We start from the raw sequence: 20,748 nt of genomic DNA, 5'->3' as shown, positions 1-20,748 counted from the left end.
TCTCTCCCTCTCCCTTCCCCCTCCTCCCTTAGAAAGAAAGACTTGAACTTACAATCCTCCTTCCCCTCAATTCCTGAATGCCTTGCAGGCATGTGCACTGTGCTTGGTCTATGGATTAATGTCTCTGACACTGATGAATCTGTCCTTTTCACCGAGGACAGGCAGATGACTGTGACATATATGACACACTGTTTTCACAGTCCATGCCAAAAAGCAATCAGTAAGTTAAGAGTTGCATGAAATTCATGGGAAACTATTTGTCATGGCTAAAAGCATGGAGAGAATCCAGTAGGCACTAATCTGCCAAGCAAGTGAAAATAACCATTCCATATCGGCTACTAGCCCAAATGTTATTTTTGTTCTTAGCAGAGATTGCCATGAAAGCCACTGGACATCCAAATGCATAAAAGTCCTAGGACTATTTCAGATCATTAGCCAGTTTGGGCTTAGAGTTTATATTCTCAGTGTTTTAACTGATATAACAATTTACTGCTTCAGTAATTTGCCATGAATCCCATATTAGTTTTTGTTTTGTTTTTGTGATTACCTAAATTTTATCATGTGTGTAACTGAATTCATAAGAATTTCTGGAGTTAAAAGCCAGGTTCCAGTGGCTCACACCTATAATCCTAGCTACTTAGGAAGCTGAGATATAAGGATCACTGTTTGAAGTCAGCCCCAGCAGGAAAGTCTCTTATCTTCAATTAACCACCAAAATCTTGAGCTGTGACTTAAGTGGCAGAGTGTTAGCTTTGAACACAAAAGCCAGGCCCTGAGTTCAAGCCCTAGGACTAGTACATAAACACACACTCACACACACACACACACACACACACACACACACACACACAGGAAAGTCTCTTATCTTCAATTAACCACCAAAATCTTGAGCTGTGACTTAAGTGGCAGAGTGTTAGCTTTGAACACAAAAGCCAGGCCCTGAGTTCAAGCCCTAGGACTAGTACATAAACACACACACACACACACACACACACACACACACACACACACACACACACACACACACAGAAATTCTAAAGTTGAGTGTGGTGGATTGACACTTACAATTCAAGTATTTGTTATATTAAGGCTGAGGGATCATAAGAAGCCAGTCTGGCTATATAACGAGACTCTGTAGCAAAAAAAAATAAGTGGGGGAAATATGAATGGCAACTTTTAAAGATAATAAAAATATTCAAAAAAAGAAAAAAACAAAAACTACACATTCTTTCCCCAGTCTCTTTTTCTTTCTTCCTTTTTTCATTTGGTGTGTCTTAATTGTAACTAGCAAAAGGTTTCATTGTGACATTCCCATACATGCATACACAATCCTCGGTCCTATTCATCCATTGTTGCTCTGCTCTTATCCCCTCTCCTCCCTCCTTTCCCCCTCGGTCAACCCCTAGTAGTCCCTGATTCTATCCATGTTACTTAGTCTTTGTTTTCTGATTCTTGTCTTTGTGAAACTGGCTTATTTCATTTAACATAATGGTCTCAATTATATGTTTTTCTTTTTCACTTTTTTCTTCCCCCCCTTTTTGTTGTCAGTCATGGGGCTTGAATTCTGGGCCTGGGAGCTATCTCTGAGCTTTTTGGCTTAAGGCTAGTGCTTTTAACACTTTGAACTACAGCTCCACTTCCTGTTTTGGGGTAGTTAATTGGCAATAAGAATCTCATGGATTTCTTCCCTGGCTGGCTTTGAACTGCGATTACAGGTGTGAGACATCAGCACCAACTCCATCAGCTACTCTACAAATGACATAATCTGATTCTTCTCAATGATTGAGTAAAACACCACTGTGTATATGTACTACATTTTCTTTCATCTACTCACACTATGATAGGCAGCTAGCCTAACATTCTGTATTCCATAATATCATTCCTATTCCATAATCTGACTATTATGAATAGTGCTGTGATAAAAATTGGCATACCAATATTCCTATAGGAAACTATACATAAAAAGAAATGTACTTCATATATATATATATAAATATATAAATATATATATATATATATATGTGGCTGGATCATATTAGAGTTCTCTTTTTCATTTTTGAGCACCCTCCATACTGAATTCTGTAAGTCCTTGACTAGTTATATATATATACACACACACACACACACACACACACACACACACACACACACACACATATATACATATATATATATATATATATATATATATATATATATATATATCAGCAGATAGTACGAATTTTCATTTGTCCATATCCATACCAGCATTTGTTGTCATCAGTTTTCTTGATGATACCAATTACGATGGGGTGAGGTGGAATGTCCATGTAAAACTATCTCCTAATAATATCTGAATAGAAGTTATATATTTGTGTTGTCACAGGAGCAGAACTTTTCATATAAACTAGGAAGAAATAAATATCCAAGCGGTCTAAGGGCCATGTCACATCATGACTGATTTCTTCATTCATTTGTAGCATCTAATTTGGAAGTCTAAAGATAATCTTACTGCAGGCCCAAATAGGGAGTCAACTGGATAGAAAGGTTGAAATACAACCTGGTTCAACAATAGCAGTAGTTAGAGAAGATAATGATACCATCATTACAGCAGGTTCTGTGGATCACATATTTGACTAACACTACTCTTAATTTATTTTTCTTTTTGTCAGTTGTGGGGCTTGAACTCTGGGCCTGGGCACTCCCCCTCAGCTGTTCAGCTCAAGGGGAGCGCTCTACCTTTTCTGGTGGTTCACTGGAGATAAGAGTCTTATGAACTTGCCTCCCGAGCTGGCTTTGAACCTCTACCTCTGATCTCAGCCTCCTGAGTAGCTAGGGTTACAGGTGTGATCAACCAGTGCCTGGCTCTTTTTTTACTTTTAACCCTGGGACAAAAGGCTGAGATGAGTTATTATTTCCTTCATTTTAAAGACTAGAATTAGGTATGGAGAGGGTATCTTGCTCTACTTAGCTTGATACTTTTCCATAAGTAGTACAACCTGAATTCATGCCTTAGTCTGATTTTTGGCTTTTAACTAAGAACCTAACAGTGTCCGTCAATCAATCCATTGGTCCATTGGTCCATCCATTCATCCACCCCTTCACTATACACTGTGGAATACCATGTGCTAGGTCCTGTACTGAATATTAGGATTTAAGCATGAAAGAGTTTTGACCCTCAAGAAAATGATAATCCATGGGGCTGGGAAGATAGCTCAGTGGTAGAGCGCTTGCCTTGCATGCATGAGGCCCTGGGCATGAGGCCCTGCGTTCGATTCCTCAGCACCACATAAGCAAAAAGAAAAAAGCCGGAAGTGGCTCTGTGGCTCAAGTGGTAGAGCACTAGCTTTGAGCTGAAGAGTTGAGGGACAGCGCCCAGGCCCAGAGTTCAGGCCCCACGACTGGACCAAAAAAAAAAAAAAAAAAGAAAAGAAAATGATAATCCACTGGAAGAGACAGATAAGCATTTTTTAGGAAAATCTATAATTAAAGTTAAGTGATGTTTTATTCCTCTTGAGAGGAGAGTTAAGAAAATAAAAAGCTAGGCAATAAAAACGTACATTAAAGTTAGAATAAATTAAGCATGCCAATATCAGAAGACTGACAGAGAAGGGCAAAGTTTGGGAAATAGATGAATCTTGAGAAAGGCAGAGTATAGACTGAAGGCCAGCTAGTTTGTATTTTAAAGAAACCACACCATGAATGTTTGTTATATTCATTAGTAGTATTCATTGACTAGATCAGTAGTATCTTATCTGATTGCAAGGAGTTGGATAGATGAAAAATAGAAAGAAAACTACATGAAAATCCTCTTCATTCCTCTAGATTTCACTGCCCTAGCTCTCCTTTTAAAAGATAATAAAAGAGACCTTCAAATAAAATCTACTTATCCAGCACTCAATTTTTAATCATTTGTTCTATTTCTAGAAAATTGCTAGTACTAATGAAATATTAATGGCTGTTTTCACCATTATTTAGTTTGTTTAAAATAGGACATTGAGTTACTTTGAAAGAGAAACTCAGTAGTTGTGTGATTGACTTTAGATCTAGAGGATGGCCAGAAGCAAGCCATGGTGAGTGACCGAACAGAAGCCTTCACCACTGCACGGAACTTGCTTGCCTCAGGAGCTGATGCAATTGAGAGGATTATGTCTTCCTACAAAGAGGTATTTGGCATTTCTTGTCAATCTGATTAAAGTCAGATCAAGTAGGCTAGGAATGGCTTAGTGATGGTGTTTGCCTAGCATGCATGAAACCCTGGGTTCAATTCCTCAGTACCACATAAATAGAAGTGGTGCCGGAAGTGGTGCTGTGGCTCCAGTGGTAGACTGCCAGCCTTGAGCAAAAAGAAGCTCAGGAACAGTGCCCAGGCCTTGAGTTCAAGCCCCAGGACTGGAAAAAATAAATAAATAAAATCAAGCAAAATGTAAATTAACAAGTACACATAGTGTTTCAGGAATACCTTTTCTATATGCCAGCCTTTAGGAGTATGGTCAAGGTTTAAAGCAGCACCTCTCAAGTACATGTCTGCTTGCTACACTGTTTGATTCTTCCCTTTTTTGTCAGTAGAATTATTTGTTTTTAAATTGTAAAAAAAAAAAATCCCTTAGCTATGGACTCTGGAATCAGTGTCTATATTTACATTCTTGCTTCTGTATTTACCAGTTAAGTGAGCTTGGTTAAGTTCCCTAAACCCTCTGTACTTGTTTACTCACTTGTAAAAAAAAAAGGGGATGATGATGGTACTGATTAAGGGCTGTTGCTAGTTAATGAATGTAGAGTACTGAGGACAATTCATTTTCTTACAGGGGATTGACCCCAGGGCCTTTGCACAGACTAGACAAGCCCTCTACCACTGAGCCAGATTCTACAGCCCCTGATGCAATACATTTGAAGCATTCAACATGTCAGCTAATAATAGTACTTCTGTATCTTGCAAGCTTTAGCCATCCTTCATCGATGAAATCTTGTACTGTTTTTGTTTTTTTTTGTCGATCGTGGGGCCTGAACTCTGGGCCTGGACACTGTCCCTAAGCTCTTCAGCTCAAGGCTAACACTCTACCACTTGAGCTACAGCGCCACTTCCAGCTTTTTCTGCTTATGTGGTGCTGAGGAATCGAACCCAGGGCTTCATGCCTACTTCAAGGCAAGCACTCTACCACTGAGCCACCTTTCCAGCCCCGAAAAAGATTTCCGGGGTTTATAAGGCCTTCTTTCATTCCTCTAACCTCCCCTTGCCTCCCCTGCAGTTTGGATCTTCCTTGGCCATCTTTCTCTGTGTCTCAACTGACATTGCACCACCTTCTATTGTTCTGACTCTTGCATCAGACCTTGAGTTCCTTTGCAACAAGGGTTGTCTAATCACCTTTGTATTCTTAATGCTCCTTTTAATGCTTTGTACAATATGTATGTAGCTACTGAAGAATGGTAACAGATCTACATCCCTTAGGGTTAAGATTAAAATCACTTTATTCAACTCAGAGATTCCTATCAACAGTCTTTCTCTCTATTAATTACTCTTGAGGTTTGCACATCAATATAAAGTGCTAGAGCCTTATTACAGATTTAGCTTCTAAGCTAACCTTGAGTCTACTAGATAATGAAGTTTTAAACTTTGTTCTTTGCTTTCACAACTGAGTTACTGAAAGATATAATTTTTAAATTTTTTTGCTAGTCCAATTAATCACCAAAAAGCCAGAAGTGGAGCTGTGGCTCAAGTGATAGAGCATTAGCTTTGAGCAGAAAAGCTTAGGGACACTGCATCCAGGCCCTGAGTTCAAGCTGGATTCCTTTTGTAGTCAGTTTCTGGGACAAGTCCTTTGTCTTATATCCTGGAGTAATTTGTCCACAAACACATTCTGCAGGTTTTTATAGTCACACCCTGCCCATACCACTCTCTGTCCATACCTTATCTATACCATAATTATGCCACCTACTCATTGCTTCTTACCTTTTTTATTGCATTTGGATTTTGGACATGTATTTTTTTCTTATTCAGATATTTGTATTTGCCCATGTTTCCTTTGAATAGCTTTGTTTTCCTGTAACTGCAAACTTTTTTCCAGATAATGTTTCAGAAATTATTCTTTAAATAGCCATTAACATAAGCAGACAGAAATGCAATGGCAGTGCTATTATTTTCATTCAGTAGACAGCTTTTTTTTTTTTCCCCTTGTTGATCATGGGGCTTAAACTTGGGGCCTGGACACTGTCCCTGCACTCTTTTGTTCAGTTAGTGCTCTACCACTTTGAGCCACAGCGCCACTTCTGGTTTTCCCGTGGTTAATTGGCTAGATAACTTTTTTTTTTTTTTTGGCAGTTGTGGGGCTTGAACTCTGGGCCTGGGCACTATCCCTCAGCTCTTCAGCTCAAGGCGAGCGCTCTACCACTTGAGCTACAGCGCCACTTCCGGTTTTCTAGTGGTTTATTGGAGATAGGAGTCTCACGGTCTCTCCTGCCCTGGCTGGCTTTGAACCGAGATCCTCAGATCTCAGCCTCCTGAGTAGCTAGGATAACAGGCATGAGCCACTGGCACCCTGCTCTGGCTAGATAACTTTTAAACAATAACATCTACCTACTCAAATTACAGCCTAAGTTTTGCATATGAAAATACTTATACAAATGTCACCATTAAGCCGGGCGCTTACTGAGCTGGCTTTCAAAATTGATACCCTCTAGCACAGATATTTCCCTAGCTGAACTGGAATTTTAACAAACAGTTTGGCTAAGAAACACTCATTTCATAATAAGAAGAAAAGTATTTTTCTACTATTTAAAATCAGAAGTGTGGCAAAAAGATCCTTAAGACTCATTTCTCATTTTGAAACTTGACTCGAATTAACATTTATTATGTGTTTAAAAGTTCAGTTGCAGGGGCTGGGAAGGTGGCTCAGTGGTAGAGTGCCTTGCATGCATAAGGCCCTGAGTTCGATTCCTTAGCACCACAGAAGCCGGAAGAAAAAGCCGGCAGAAAAAGCCAGAAGTGGCACTGTGGCTCAAGTGGTAGAGTGCTAGCCTTGTGCTAAGAGCTGAGGGACAGCGCCCAGGCCCAGAGTTCAGGCCCATGACCGACAAAAAAAAAAAAAAGTTCCAGTTCCAGTTGCATTAATGCTGAGTACCAGTTGTTCATGCCTGTAATCCTAGCTACAGAGGAAGCTGAGGTCTGAGGATCACAGTTCAAAGCCAGTCCTGGCAAGCACCTGTGAAACTCTTACCTTCAATTAACTACCAAAAACTCAAAAGTAGAGTGGTGGAGTACTACCATTGAGGAAAAAAGTTCAGGAACAGTGTCCAGGCCTTGAGTTCAAGTCCCAGGACTGGTATGGGTACACACCCACACCCACACCCACACACACACACACACACCCACACCCACACCCACACACACACACACACACACACACACACACACACACACACACACACACACACACCCAGCTTTATTGCTGTGTAAGTTTTTTTGTTCTTTTAGTGTCATTAGTTATCAAATGTATTATCTATTTCTCACATATGATAAAATAGCATCTTTAATATTGACATCAAACTAGTCTCTAGTGGCTCACACCTGTAATCCTGGCAACTCAAGAGGCTGAGAACTGAGGATCATGGTTCAAAGTCAGCCCAGGCAGGCAAGTCCATGAGACTCCTATCGCCAATAAACTACACAGAAAAAGCCAGAAGTGGCACTGTGGCTCAAAGTGTTAGAGCACCCACTAACCTTGAGCAAAAGCAACTCAGACACAGTGCCCAGGCCCCAGAATTGGCAAAAATAAAAATAAAAAATTACATCAAGAAGCTCAAATAATTCCATACTTATTTTAAAGCCTATCATGGATATAGTAACTTTTCTCTCTTCATTACTTTTAGGTCACTGAATTAGCAGGTTATACTGCTCGAGTATATAATATGTTTTGGGTGTTTGATGAAGTAAAGAGAGGCATTTATAAAAGAGCTGCTGTCACTCAAGAGCCTGAAACTCAGAGCAAGAATGGAACTAACCTAGAATTACCCCTCAGTGACACACGGGAAATTAAAGGTATCAAACCCAACTGCTTTTTATCGTTTCCTTATATTTAAGTATTATTTTATCAACAGAGCTAAAGGGTTTTTGTTTTTTAGAAGATAGCTTTTACTATTTATAAGGGACCAATATTTAAATAGCAAACATTATATAAGCTGCAATCCCTAAAATTAGTATTGTAATGTGAAGGGTAGTGACTAGATACCATAAAAATGTTATGCTACTTTTATTTAGGAAAATATTTCCATAATTTCAATTAGAAACATATTGCTGAATAAATTGTTTGCTCTTAAAATTCAATTACCATATAGAATTAGAGCAAATGTAAAATTGTTTTTTCATTATCTTCTGTTTCTAAATATGTTTGGTCATTATGTATTAAAAATATTATGTATTAAAATATCCAATTTCTTGATTCTGTTTTTGGAGATTTTTTTTTCCTCAAAGGAAAACTGATAATAGAAAAAAATTAGCTGTAAAACATATGGCTGGATTTTAAAAGATGACATTTAGCTGTGTTATCATAATGATGTTGACATTGGACTATTATAAAATAGTGCTTCTCAAAAAGATTTCATACATAGAGGTATCAAAAATACAAATATCCATTAAACTTTGTTTCACATCCATTTATATTTTCCTGAGTTATTAATATGAATTTTCTATATAATTACATCTACCCATTAGACTATCTTATACTTTGAGTCATTTCATTAGCAGTAAACTGTGATAGCTTTTGTAACGTAAGCTAATCCTTAATTATAGGAAAAGTTATTGATGTGGATCATGGAATTATTTGTGAAAATGTCCCCATAATTACGCCAGCGGGAGAAGTGGTGGCTTCCAGTCTAAACTTCAAAGTAAGATGATATTCACAAACTCTCTGATTTGTTGTTATCACACTAAAACAAAAGAACTCAGAATTCATGTACTTTACGTTACATGCTTGGAAGAGCAAGTGGAAGAAGGGGAAATCAAGAAAGGTATGCACAGTGGCTCAGGTACAGAAGCAGTTACTTCCTAGGAGCAGAGAGAAAAGAAGAATTTCTATTGCTGTATTATCAAGTCAAAAATCAAAAGTACAGTGCACTGAGGGCCTATGCCAGGTAACTTAGGGGAACAATAGGAAATGTCTTCATAAATTAATATGTGGAAATGAATTCTCATTTTTCCTTACGGAAATTACAAAAATAATACGATTATTGTTCAGGAATCACATTTACTATTAGGAAAAAGAAGCATAAGATTCATAGAATTAAATTTAGCTTCGCTTTCTTTGGAGAATAACCTTTATGTCTTGATTATGAAAACTAAGCTGAAAATACCACTTGAGCCACAACTACTCTCCTGGTTTTTGCTGGCTAAAAAATAAAAAGAGTCTCATAGACTTTTTTTTTAATTTTAATTTTAATTTTTTGTGAACATACTGTACAGAGGGGTTACAATTACATGGGCAAGATAATGAGTACATTTCTTATCAAGCATTGCAGCCTCCTCCTTTGTTTACCCTTCACATCCCTTCCCAGCCTCCCCCCCCCAACCCAATCCTCCCCCTCCCCCCACCAAAGTTGTAAAGTTCGTTTTCGACATGACAACTTGTACTTCTCATTGTTGCAACAGGTCCACCTGTATCCTTAAATGACTTGTCAGGCTGACTTTGAACTGCTATCCTCAGATCTTGCTTCCTGAGTAGATAGGATTACAGACATGAGCCACTAGTGCCCAATTAGTATTGATATTTGTGGCATAACTTCTCTGGCTTGCTAAACAGTATGAGGTAAAAAACATTTTTCACTCACTGAATTTTCTTCTGCAAATGATATTGTTAATTTTGAGGGTAGAAAAGAAATGATGACAATCTCTTCCTCTAGAAATCTATTTATTTTAAATCAATAAAAAGTAACACAACTTTATATTATATTTTACATTAAAATATAATTCCTTAAGTTAGAAATCACTAATCCTAAAAGATGTGTGCCTCTTAAAATATCTTGTGAATGCATGTCTCAGCCTGGTATATATCTTCCACAAGTCATTTGGGAAATATGGAAGCTTGTATACATTTAAACTTTCTTAATCTTGTCTGGTAAAAGAGAAAGCACATGTAAAATTAGTTCTTTCAAGGCTTGTTGCAGGATTTTCTTTGAGGCTAGCAATATGATGCCCTTCATCTTTGAGTTTTCACTATTGAAAAAATCCACATTACTGATGTTGGGTATTAATATCCATTTACTACAAAGCTATAGCTATAGATATCCTGCAGATTTTTGCCTCTCATGCTTTCATATTGTATTCATTGATTGTCTTATTGACTATAACACATTTGTTCTTAGGGAAAAGCAAATCAACTTTTAAATGATATTCCTTTTTTCTTATTGCTCACCATATCCTTTATTGAACACAAGAATACAACTTCTTCATCCCACCAAATGTAGTGGACATTCATGACATTTAGTCGAACTAAAATTAAAACATGATAAACAAGCCTGGCAACAATGGCTCATTTCTCTAATCCTAGCGATTTAGGAAGCTGAGACCTGAAGGGTAACAGTTCAAAGCCAAGCCCATGGAGAAAAATTCATGAATCTCTGTCTCCATTCACAACAATATGCTGAACGAGAGGCATTGCTTAGGTGGTAAGAGTGCCACCCATAAGCAAGCAAGCCAAATGAAAGCAGGAAACCTTGGTTCAAAATCAAGTCACAGGGAACATTAATTAATTAACTAATTAAAATAAAAAGAAAGCATCTAAAATACTATTTTATCATTGGATACTGTAAGTATGGAATGTTTATGTATATAGAGAATGAATATCATTTATATATATGTATACATGTATACATGTGTATATGTATGTGCACACAGTATCTTACAGGAATCAGTTTCAAGACACCTTGTGGTTATCAAAATTTGCTGACACACAAGTCCTTCATATAAAATGGTACACAGAAAAACATGTCTATGACTATGGACTTTTTGTGATGGATGAAATACAAACTTGGGTAATTTAGTTAGCTCTTCAGATAACTTTGCTTTACAGAGTAATAGATGAGTTTCAGTTGTATTTGAATTCAATATAAGTTTAATCAACTATTAATAGAAATTTAATGAAATTTAATATAAATTTTATGATTGGTCTTATTTTCCCATGTAGTTGTAATTGCCTTACATGTGTGGAATATCTGATAACAAAATTTCAATTAAGACATTTGAAGCCAGGCAATGGTGGCCCATGCCTGTAATCCTAGCTATTTGGTAGGCTGAGATCTAAGGATCAGAGTTTAATACCATCTTGGGCAGAAAAATGTATGAGACTTTTATCTTTCATTAACCAGCAAAAGCTAGAAGTGGAGCAGTGGCTCAAGTGGTAGAACACCAGCCTTCAGCAAAAAAGGCCAAGTCCCAGTATTGGCATATCAACAACAACAAAAAACATTGAAAAGCCAGTATTTATTTCAAGAAATTCATCTTCTTTGCAATTCATTTTAGACATTAGTTAAAGCCACACTGGAGATTCTCAACCCTAAACCATTTTTCTTTGATTTCTTGCCCATGGGAGGTCACCCATGTGATTGAATGTTCTCAAAAGTTAAAAAAAAACCCACTTTTAAATGATGCCAAGTGAAGTAATTTTACATTTTGTAGTTAGTTTGTAATTTGATTTCTCACTTTAGGTACAAGAAGGAATGCATCTTTTGATAACTGGTCCCAATGGCTGTGGGAAAAGTTCTCTCTTCCGAATTTTAAGTGGGCTCTGGCCTGTGTATGAAGGGACCCTCTACAAACCACCTCCTCAGCACATGTTCTATATCCCACAAAGGTAGGTCATTTTCAATACTCTTGAATTATCTTCATTCCTCATACTCTTCAATGGACAATCTCATAAATATTTTCACTGAGATAGTGATTAAGGAAATAAAAATTCAATGAATCCCCAAATCTTTTGTTACTGATTTGATTAAAATAGTTTCTGGCACAATAGTATTATTTTTCATTCTCACAACTGATGAGATATAACATATATCCAAAGACTACAGATGTTTGCTTGAAGGCATAGCAAACTATTCCAAAGGATAGACTGTCTTAGATGGGAGATTCTCACAGAAAACCTGAGTACTTGGATAGTTCACATACCTCCCCATTAGGCTGGCAACATTCTTCCACTCTAGAAGTTGTCCATTTATGTTTAAGAGTTCCTGGAAAAAGTCTTGATTATGATTATGCTTCATGAGTAACAATTTTAAGTATCTTAATTAAAATATGCTTAAAAATGAAAATGTTAGCATAGGCAAAGGACATTACTTCTCCTAACGTGTCCAGTTCATAATGCTTTAGAAGTGACACTACACAATGTAACAGTCTGGAATATTTTCTTTTGATAAGATGAAATCAGACTTGAACAAGAGACATTCCTCAGACATCTCTGGACCTGTAATTTTTCCATGTTTTATTACTAAGGGTTAAATAGCCTGGAATGATAAAACCAAATGAGATGGCATGGCCCTGAGTTTAGTCCCAATACTGGGACACACAAACACACACACACACATACACACACACACACACACATGCACACAAACACACAAACACAGAGTTCAAGTTTCAATAATTGTAGTAAGTAGAATACTCTTAATTTTGTACTCATGTTGTAGGACGTAGAATCATGAGGAAATTGTTCTACTAAAAATATCTATTCTCGGGCTGGGAAGGTGGCTCAGTGGTAGAGCGCTTGCCTTGCATGCATGAGGCCCTGGGTTCGATTCCTCAGCACCACATAAGCAAAAAGAAAAAAAGCCGGAAGTGGCGCTGTGGCTCAAGTGATAGAGCGCTAGCCTTGAGCTGAAGAGCTGAGGGACAGCGCCCAGGCCCAGAGTTCAGGCCCCATGACCGGACCACAAAAGAAAATAAAAATAAAAATATCTATTCTCAATGTAAATCAAAGTATATAATAAATTTAATATCTTAGTCTTTATAGATAGTTTATTAGTTTGAAAGAAACAGTTCTTGAATAGACCTTCTGAACTGAATGACTTAAGACATTTTCAAGCAATGAATAAATTTGTAAAAGTGCACAAATTCATGTTTGCCCAAAGGGAGGCCTGTTATTTTGCAACAAACATAAGCCATTTAGTTATGAAACTTATTGTTGCCCAAGCAAAAAGGTCAAATGTAACCTAATTAAGAAGCAAAATAAGAGTAAGATGACTGTTATTTTAAGGCTAAACTGTTTTAAAATAATAACTGTTTATAGTCATTTTTGCTTTGGTTATATAGTTCTTAAAATCATGAAACTCTGCAATTTATGTTTACATTTTCAAATAAGATCTCCTTTAAAAAAACAGCCTAAATTTATCTGAATGCACGTGTAAACTGAGAGTGTCTAAATGTGGTTTCTTTCTTATACTTCATTTTTTTTGGTTGGTTGTGGAGCTTGAACTTTGGGCCTGGGCGCTTTCCCTGTGCTCTTCAGCTCAAGTCTAGAGCTCTACCACTTGAGCCACAGTGCCCACTTCTGGCTTTTTTCTATGTATGTGGTGCTGAGGAATCTAACCCAGGGCCTCAAGCATGCAAGGCAAGCACTCTACCACTGAGCCGCCTTCCCAGCCCCCTTTCTTATACGTTAAAAGCTGATATTTTTTCAAGTAAAACTCAAGGTAATTTTATATGATTCTATTATTTAAAAGAAAGTTGGAATACAATTTATATTGAAATATTTGTCAGGAAATAAACTTTTGTTCTTAGGCTATTTTCATTAGTGAATTTTATAATTGAGTTTTACATTACTTTATAGCATTGGAACCTAGATGAATTTCTTCTTTGGCAAGGATAAAAATAAAGCACAATACACAAGTGAAGCAAATGCAAACTTCACAAGTCAGAAAACAAATCTCACAGTTCACCCTTTATTTAAGTTTTACAAAATACTCCCTGGTAGGTAATGGATGGCACTGACAAAATGTAAAAGTACATGAGTAGCTGGACGCTGGTGGCCCACACCTGTAATCCTAGCTACTCAGGTGGCTGAGATCTGAAGATTGAGGTTCAAAGCCATCCCAAGCAGGAAAGTCTGTGAGACTCCGATCTCCAATTAACCACCAGAAAATCAGAAGTGGTGCTTTGGCTCAAGTGGTAGAGTGCTAGCCTTGAGCTGAAGAGCTGAGGGACAATGCCCAGGCCCAGAGTTCAAGCCCCACAACTGACCAAAAAAAAGTCCATGAGTAGTTACTTTCATGGAGAAAATAGAGTAGCTTTTATGAGAGTTGACTTCTAATAATTTCTTTTAGCTTGCAGTATACAAAAGGAAAACGTTCTTGTTAGACATATGAATCCGCTAAACCTTGAACAATTCTTAGTACGTGGTAGATATTCAATAAATATTTGCTGAGGGAAAAAAACATATTTAAGCTACTTACTTTTTAACCAGCTCTGTGCACACACACACACACACTCACACACACACTCACTCACACACACATACACCTCCACGTGTCTCCTCCCCCCGACCCCTCACTGATATTGGCGGTTTATATGCTGGGTCACCTCAATTTCTGAGAAATTGTGCAAGCATGTTAATGTTTTCCCTGTTGTAGTCTCCTGATACTTTAGCAATGTTAATAATGAGAACCAGAGAAAACAAAACTTGAGGTGTGCTATATGAATTTGGGTTTGAGACAGTCTTCCCTCACCCCATCTTAATTGATGGTGGGATATGATAGTTACTGGAATATTCGTACGTTGTAGGAAAAGAAAAACCCATCTCACCTAAAATGTAGATTAGCGCTCTATATCACTGGGATGAAAGATGGTAAAACATTAGTTTTGTTCAGATAGTATCTTTGAAAACTATTTTTACAATTGTAATCTGCATTTCCTAAGCAAAGAGATTAACCTCCTTACACAGTAGAATAGGGTTCATTGCTGTAGTAGCTGTCCTGACTGTCAATTAAAGACTTGCACTTGATGGCTGGGAAGGTGGCTCAGTGGTAGAGTGCTTGCCTTGCATGCATGAGGCCCTGGGTTCGATTCCTCAGCACCACATAAGCAGAAAAAGCCAGAAGTGGCGCTGTGGCTCAAGTGGTAGAGCGCTAGCCTTGAGCTAAAGAGCTGAGGAACAGAGCTCAGGCCCAGAGTTCAGCCCCCCACAAGTGACGATGATGACAACAACAACAAAAAGACTTGCACTTGAACGCAGATACTGTTTTGTCAATTCTTGGTGTAGTTTCTCTGTCTTCCAAAGTCCTTAGATGGAACTTTGAGCCCCTGGCCTTGCTTCCACTGCCCCATGAATTGGTGGCTCTTCCCTTGCTTATTAGCCCCCAGTGCACTTCTGTAATCAGCTACCAAAGCCTCCCAAGTCAGACTAACTTGCATTTATTTACTTCACCTGCTCACAAAACAGAAGGTGCTAACCATCACCAAAATGAGAACAGGAACTACCTGATGGGGGAGGAGAAGGAAAAACAGGAAGCAGTTGGTATTTACTGAGAGGAGGTAGCGGAAGTCCTGCCTTTCTTTATAGTACAGGGGAGCTCTTCCATTCATCACAGGGCATCCCCCATCATGCAATTCTTCTCAGTTCTCCTGTGCTCATTACTCTTCCTTGAAATATCTCAGGAGAGAATTTGTTTCGTTATTTTTTTAAATTACCTTTAAGTACTTGTACCAAAGGGTTTCCATTCAACATGTTAATTTATGAGAACAATGAATATTGGTCTATGCTATTCCTTCCGTCATGCTTCTCCATCTCTGAATTCCACCCACCAGCTCAAGTAACCTGGTTCCATTTTCACACATGGATGTTGAATATGATGACTGTGTTCTCCCGCCCTTTTTCTCTTCATTTGTTTGCCTCCCTTCCCCTTGACCTTTTCTTCTGACACCTCAACTTCTAGCATCCTGGTATTTCGTTTGCTTATTTATTTATTTATTTGTTTAGTCAGTTGTGGAGCTTGAACTCAGGGTCTGGATGCTGTCCCTGAGCTTTTCTGCTCAAGGTTAGCACTCTACAACTTTGAGTCACAGTTCTGCTTCTGATTTCCTGGTGGTTAATTGAAGATAAGTGTCTCAGGGAATTTCCTACTGGGACTGGCTTCGAACCATGATCCTCAGATCTTGGTCTCCTGAATACTAGGATTACAAACATGAGCCACCAGTGCCTGGCTCATTTATTTTCTTTATATTGTAGGTTAAGTGTTCAAATGAGTTACATACACCACTGGAATTCTCCACTGCATATACTATACTTTAGTTAATACATTAATTTTTTTTTTTTTGGGTCCGGTTGTGGAGCCTGAACTCTGGGCCTGAGCACTGTCCCTCAGCTCTTCAGCTCAAGGCTAGCGCTCTACCACTTGAGCTATAGCGCCACTTCCGGCTTTTTTCTTTTTGCTTATGTGGTGCTGAGGAATCAAAGCCAGGGCCTCATGCATGCAAGGCAAGCGCTCTACCACTGAGCCACCTTCCCAGCCCCTAGTTAATACATTAATGTACGTATGCATATGACCCTTATATGTTTAGATCTCTATTTATAAATGACATCTAACTTCCCATATGAGATATAAAACATGTACACTTTGTTTCTCTGGGCCTGACTTACTTCACTTAACATAATTATTTCCAAGTCCATCCATTTCTCTCAAATGATGTAGTATCATTCTAAATGATGATGAGTAAAATTCCATTGTGTACATATATCACATTTTCTTGTTCCACTCATCCATTCAAGAGAGAAATTTTAATAATTATCTTCTTACTACTGAAAAGTAGCTGCCCAGATACTAAGTTTAACAAGATCTGAAATGGTTCAGATGTCTTAGAACTGTGGATGAAGGTATGAGACATAAATTTCCATCCATTTACGACACACATGGAGTCTGAGAGGTAGAAGGTTAGGAATGTGAATGGGGTTGGTATTCTAATGATTGCATTAAATTAATTACATTGATCACCTTTAATTTGTTTGTTGCTGGCAACAAAGGGCTTCATGTATACTGAGCCCTCGTTCTGCATGTCCAGTACATCCCTAGCACGGACACCACATTGCTTAAAGGGACGAGAAAGGAAAAGACAGAAAGGAAGACATAGCTAGGAGACTGTATATGTCAGGGAGGTTATCCGTCCATTTTAACTGACTAATTGTACTTTAGCTCTGCTAGAAGATTCCATGGAAGTTAGATGATGACTTGGTCTCTCTTATTGTGCTGTTTACATCTCTGGTCTCTCCTGTGGTCATGAACTACATGCAGTGAAAGCCAGAAAGGAAGCCATGTGCCAGTGGCTTGTACATATAATCGTAGCTATTCAGGACGCTGAGATCTGAGGATCACTGAAGCCGGCCTGCGAAGAAAAATCGGAGAGACTCTTACCTCCAGTTAACCAGAACAAAACTAGAAGTGGAGATGTGACTTTAATGGCAGAGAACCAGAAAAGGCCAAATGAGAGTGTGAGGCTCTGAGTTCAAGTTCACACACACATATCACACACAGCCAGAAAGGCTCAAGGAAGGCAATAAATTCTACCAATATTGAAAATGAGGAAATACAAAATAGAACAGTATCGTTATTTGGCCTGGGTGTTAAAAGTTGATTAGGATTTTTAGAGTTGTCATGAATTGCCTCAGTTTTTTTTCCAAGACTCAGGAATATCACAGCTAAGCACAAGGTTTTGTTTTTGTTGTTTGAACACTTCTACACAAGGCAGTCTCACCCCCTCAGAAACACTGCACTAAAAAGTGTTTCTCCTGAGACTCATTTTTACAAACAGGTATCAGTATATACCAGAATAGTAACATCCAGTCTTGAAGTGTGCTCTCTCTCTCCTCTCTTAATCTCCTAAGTTAGACATAAGTACTGTTTAATAAATAAGCATGAATCACATTTCAAAATTTAAGGAAACACAAAAAACTTAAAGTTTGATTCTAAATAAAAATAATAGGGCTGGGAAGGTGGCTCAGTGGTAGAGCGCTTGCCGTGCATGCCTCAGGCCCTGGGTTTGATTCCTCAGTACCACATAAGCAAAAAGAAAAAAAGCCAGAAGTGGCGCTGTGGCTCAAGTGGTAGAGCGCTATCCTTGAGCTGAAGAGCTGAGGGACAGTGCCCAGGCCAGAGGTCAGGCCCCATGACTGGACCCCCCCCAAAAAAAAAAAAAGAATAATAACACTGCTAGCGTGAATAGCAAATTAAATATAGGTAGCTTAGTTTCTATATTCTTATATATGAATAGTATGTTTTTACATTCTTCATAAGTCATGTTAAATAGTATTTTTAAATGATTACATTTATAACAATTATATACCAGGTCAGAATTGGGGTTAAGGTTCATTTACCAAATTTTTAGATATAGACTTTCTGTATTCACTGCATCTCATTTTAAGATGAATAATATTATCATAATAATACATTATCCTATGAGACTGTGTTTGACCTTAAAGATTTTCTCAGATGGTCATATTCAAATCCTTAGCATTGATTTGACTTTCTGAAAAATAACAAATACGTCTTTATAGTTTGTATGTATCTCAAAAGGTTCTATGTTTTTCAACTGTTTGAGGATTTTTTTGGGGGTGGGCTGGGGGCACGAGATTAGATCATGAATTCTCAACTTTTAGAAGTACCATATTTAATGATGGTTATCTTTAATGCACTTCCATTTCTGTCCTCTAATACTATGGCCTATATAATTTTTTTTCTTTTTTCTTTTTTTATTGTGAGAATACCATACAGAGGAGTTACAATTACATGGGCAAGATAACAAGTATATTACTTTTTTATTTTATTTATTTATTTATTTATTATTGTGAACATACTGTACAGAGGGGTTACAATTACATGGGCAAGATAATGAGTACATTTCCTATCAAGCATTGCAGCCTCCTCCTTTGTTTACCCTTCACATCCCTTCCCAGCCTCCCCCCGCGCCCCCCCAATCCTCCCCCCCCGCCCCACCAAAGTTGTAAAGTTCGTTTTCCACATGACAACTTGAACTTCTCATTGTTGCAAAGGGTCCACCTGTATCCTTATTTAAACGACTTGTTTTTCCACTTCTCCACAAATTATACCGACATCAAATATAGTGAAAGCAGGGGTTATACTGTGGGGGAGGGACATACAAAGCAACAAAGAAATAATCTTATAAATGCGTTAGAAACAAATGCATGAAAGAAAAAAACATTTAAATACATATCTAAGGGTTCATTTTCCTAACATCACATTATCTGACCTTTTCTGCTTGACTCAGAGCTATACTAGATATTGCAAATAAGGGAAACCATGGGACCTATGTTTCTTTGGGCTTGGCTTACTTCACTTAATGTAATTTTTTCCAAGCCTTTCCATTTCCTAACAAATGGGACAATGTCATTCTTTCTGATGGAGGCATAGAATTCCATTGTGTATATATACCACATTTTCTTGATCCATTCATCTACTGAGGGGCATCTGGGTTGGTTCCATATCTTAGCTATAGTAAATAATGCTGCAGTAAACATAGTTGTGCTGGTAGCTTTAGTTTGGTCTTGTTTGTAAACATTTGGGTAAATGCCCCAAAGTGGGATTGCTGGGTCATAGGGGAGCTCTATGTGAAGTCTTTTGAGGAACCTCCATACTGCTTTCCAAAGTGGCTGAACAAGTTTACACTCCCACCAACAATGAAGTAAGGTTCCCTTCTGTCCACATCCCCTCCAGCATCTGTTGTTGTTAGAGTTCTTGATTTTTGCCATTCTAACTGGAGTGAGGTGGTATCACAATGTTGTTTTGATTTGCATTTCTTTTATGGCTAGGGATGTTGAGCATTTCTTCATGTGTCTATTGGCCATCCTTCTTTCTTCTTCAGAGAAGTTTCTCTTTAAGTCTTTCACCCACTTATTTATTGGGCAGTTGTTTCTTTGAGGATTTGTTGTTGGGGGATTTAATTTTTTGAGTTCCAAGTATATTTTAGATATGAGACCCTTGTTTGTTGTATGGCTAGTGAAGATCTTCTCCCAATCCGTGGCCTATATAAATTTTCAGTTAAATAAATGAAAATTGATATTGTCCGACTACTTTAAGTTCATTTAATTTAAGCATTAAGATGCAAACATCCTTGACATTCATGTTCATTTGTCAAACAATTACTGTGTAGCAATCACTGTTCTACATATATTATGTAAGTTTTGACTCTCTGTGATGTGTAAGGTCAGTAGGTCCATTTTATAGATGAGAAGTCACCTAATCAATAGGAGCTAGCATCTGAATTCAAGTGTGTCTAAGGCCAAAGCTACATTGTCTTAGTTATTGCTGGAGTTCTCTGAAAAGTTAACGTTCCTCCTCCCTGGTTTTGTAACTGAGTACCACAAGCTGAGGTGGTTTGGTAGGCTGAATCTCTTAAGAATCTCGGGCTACTGTTTGGAGGTTAAATAATTTCTCAAAAATAGCCCTCAATTTTCTATGTTTCTCTTCTTTTTTTCTGGTGCTAATACTAGGGCTTGAACTCAAGGCCTCATCCTCTCATATGGCTTTTTCACTTGCTTAAGCCTGGCATTTTACCATTTGAGGTGTAAGTGGTAATTTAGTTGTTACTTCATCTTGTGGATTTGGCTGCCTGACCTAGCTTGGAACAGAGATCCTCCTATCTCAGCCTTCTGAGTAGCAAGGATTATATGTGTAAGCCAATGGCACCCAGCAAGGTCTCTGGCTTTTGAACCTTTTGATTCTTAATGGATCTCTGAATGCCAAAACACACAGAGTCTCTTGAGGAAAATAGTGTATTTATTT

General features: G+C 38.0%; 1 protein-coding gene across 1 annotated transcript in view; it reads left to right on the top strand.

Annotated features, from left to right (window-relative positions):
• Abcd2 (ATP binding cassette subfamily D member 2) overlaps positions 1 to 20,748 on the top strand; it is a 69,123-nt gene that overhangs the window by 11,082 nt on the left and 37,293 nt on the right. The window contains exons 3-6 of the mRNA XM_070038830.1: positions 4,024 to 4,145; positions 7,846 to 8,014; positions 8,765 to 8,859; positions 11,674 to 11,819. Coding sequence (XP_069894931.1) covers positions 4,024 to 4,145; positions 7,846 to 8,014; positions 8,765 to 8,859; positions 11,674 to 11,819 — 532 coding nt within the window. The remainder of the gene's footprint in view (positions 1 to 4,023; positions 4,146 to 7,845; positions 8,015 to 8,764; positions 8,860 to 11,673; positions 11,820 to 20,748) is intronic.

Source organism: Dipodomys merriami, unplaced genomic scaffold (genome assembly GCF_024711535.1).
Source record: "Dipodomys merriami isolate MVZ:Mamm:240054 unplaced genomic scaffold, mDipMer1.0.p SCAF_10, whole genome shotgun sequence".
NCBI lineage: Eukaryota > Metazoa > Chordata > Mammalia > Rodentia > Heteromyidae > Dipodomys > Dipodomys merriami.
Note: the sequence above shows the minus strand (reverse complement) of the source record. Positions and strands in the feature narration are given on the sequence as shown.